Here is a 2026-nt window from a genome sequence, read left to right on the forward strand (position 1 = left end):
CCCCAAAGCCCACCTACCCAAATCCCACTCCCCAAAGCCTCCCGAAGCCCCCTCCCCTCACCTGGTCGATCCACGGCCCCAGGTTTGGGGAGCACTCATACAGACACGTGTCCTGGATGAAGTGCCTCTTGCAGCGCTGCGCCATGGCCCCGCAGTGGTCCCAGTTAAAGCCATACAGGTAGGACTGGTCCCGATGTGCCTCCATGCTGGTGTTGGCCGTGCAGCAAGCGTTGTCCTTCCATAGGGCGCACTGGGGGTGGTGGCACCCAAGGGTGGTGACGGAGGGGATGTGGGGACAGCGTAGGGTGGTGGCATCATGGGGTGATGGCACCCAAAGGTGACGTGGAAGGGATATGAGGACGCTATGGGGTGGTGGAACCCAAGGATGGCATGGAGGGGACATGGGGACACCGTAGGGTGGTGGCATCATTGGGTCGTGGCACCCAAGGGTGGCATGGAGGGGATGAAGGGACACCAGGGGGTGGTGGTACCCAGAGGTGGTGGCACCCAGGAGTGGCTTGGAGGGATGTGGGGACATCGTAGGGTGATGGCATCATGGGGTGATGGCACCCAAGGATGGCATGGAGGGGACATGGGGACACTGTGAGGTGGTGGCAGCCAGGGGTGGCGTGGAGGGGGTGCAGGGACATCATGGGGTGGTGGCACCCAGCGGTGGCATGGAGGGAATTTGGGGACATCATAGGGTGGAGGCATCATGGGGTGATGGCACCCAAGGGTGGCATGGAAGGGATGTGGGGACACTATGGGGTGGTGGCAGCCAAAGATGGCATGGAGGGGACATGGGGACACCGTAGGGTGGTGGCATCATGGGATGATGGCACCCAGAGTGGTATGGAGGGGACATGGGGACACCATGGGGTGGTGGCAGCCAGGGGTGGCGTGGAGGGAGTGCAGGGACATCATGGGGTGGTGGCACCCAAGAGTGGCATAGAGGGGACACGGGGACACCATGGAATAGTGGCATCATGGGGTGATAGCACCCAAAGGTGACATGAAGGGGACAAGGGGACATCATGGGGTGGAGGCACCAAAGGATGGCATGGAGGGGACACAGGGGGACCATGGGGTGGGGGCGTCATGAAATGATGGCACCCGAAGGTGACACGGAGGGGACACGATGACACCATGGGGTGGAGGCACCAAAGGATGGCATGGAGGGGACACAGGGGGACCATGGGGTGGTGGCATCGTGAAATGATGGCACCCAAAGGTGACACGGAGGGGACATGGGGACACCGTGGGGTGGTGGCATCATGGGGTGGTGGCACCCAAGACTTGCATAGAGGGGACACGGGGACATCATGGGGTGAAGCATCATGGGGTGATGGCACCCAAAGGTGACACGATGGGGGTTTGGGGACACTATGGGTTGGTGGCACCCAAGAGTGGCATGGAAGGGGGTGCAGGGACACCATGGAATGGTGGTACCCAGGGGTGGTGGCACCCGAGGGTGGCACGGAGGGGATGAGGGGACGCCGTGGGGTGGTGGCACCCAGGGGTGTCCCCACGGGGCCGCAGCTCACCTGCCCATAGAGCAGTCCTTCGGGACCCGGCTCGGATTTGTGATGCTGGGCATCCATGCAGATGTTGAGCAGCGATTCCTGCGCCGAAGCCAGAGCCAGCAGCACCAGCACGGCCCAAAGGGACGCCATGGGGAGACGGGGTGGCACTGAGGGTGGGTGGTGACACCAACGATTGGGTTGGCACCAACGTCCCCGTCGCCACGTGCACAGACCTGCTGGGGGACAAAGTTCCCGTGAGTGACGGCGGCGGGTGACAAAGGGTGAATGGGGACAAATGGGGTCACAGGGGACAAGTGGGGTGCGTGGGGATAAGTGGGGATGGGGACACTGGGGACAAATGGGGACACTGGGGACAGTAGTGCTCACCGGCGGCTCTCAGTGGTTTTCTCCTGGTGGCTCTCAGTGGTGCCTCTGTGCAACCCTTGCCCGTGGGTCACAGATCGGTGCTGGCACGTGGGGCACGACGTGTCCTCCCTTCCCTC

General features: G+C 62.8%; 1 protein-coding gene across 2 annotated transcripts; it reads right to left on the minus strand.

Annotated features, from left to right (window-relative positions):
- Nucleotides 1–8: 8 nt before the first annotated feature.
- LOC104916251 (folate receptor beta-like) lies at nucleotides 9–2002 on the minus strand. 2 transcript variants are annotated; one of them, XM_010727283.3, is made up of 3 exons: nucleotides 1911–2002; nucleotides 1545–1759; nucleotides 9–250 (listed from the first exon to the last, which is right to left on the minus strand). In XM_010727283.3, the coding sequence occupies exons 2-3, from the start codon at nucleotides 1671–1673 to the stop codon at nucleotides 14–16; spliced, it is 366 nt and encodes a 121-aa protein (XP_010725585.1). In that variant the 5' UTR covers nucleotides 1674–1759; nucleotides 1911–2002; the 3' UTR covers nucleotides 9–13. The 2 variants fall into 2 exon arrangements, with proteins under 2 accessions (XP_010725585.1, XP_019466804.1); XM_019611259.2 differs by having other exon boundaries at nucleotides 1545–1756; nucleotides 1911–2001.
- Between the last annotated feature and the right edge of the window lie 24 nt (nucleotides 2003–2026).

Source organism: Meleagris gallopavo, unplaced genomic scaffold (genome assembly GCF_000146605.3).
Source record: "Meleagris gallopavo isolate NT-WF06-2002-E0010 breed Aviagen turkey brand Nicholas breeding stock unplaced genomic scaffold, Turkey_5.1 ChrUn_random_7180001879966, whole genome shotgun sequence".
Classification (NCBI taxonomy): Eukaryota; Metazoa; Chordata; class Aves; order Galliformes; family Phasianidae; genus Meleagris; species Meleagris gallopavo.

Coding starts and splice junctions, on each gene's coding strand:
- LOC104916251 (XM_010727283.3), bottom strand. CDS start 1,673: ATGGCGTCCCTTTGGGCCGTGCTGGTGCTGCTGGCTCTGGCTTCGGCG. Junction 251..1,544: donor AAGGACTGCTCTATGGGCAG/GTGAGCTGCGGC, acceptor CACCACCCCCAG/TGCGCCCTATGGAAGGACAA.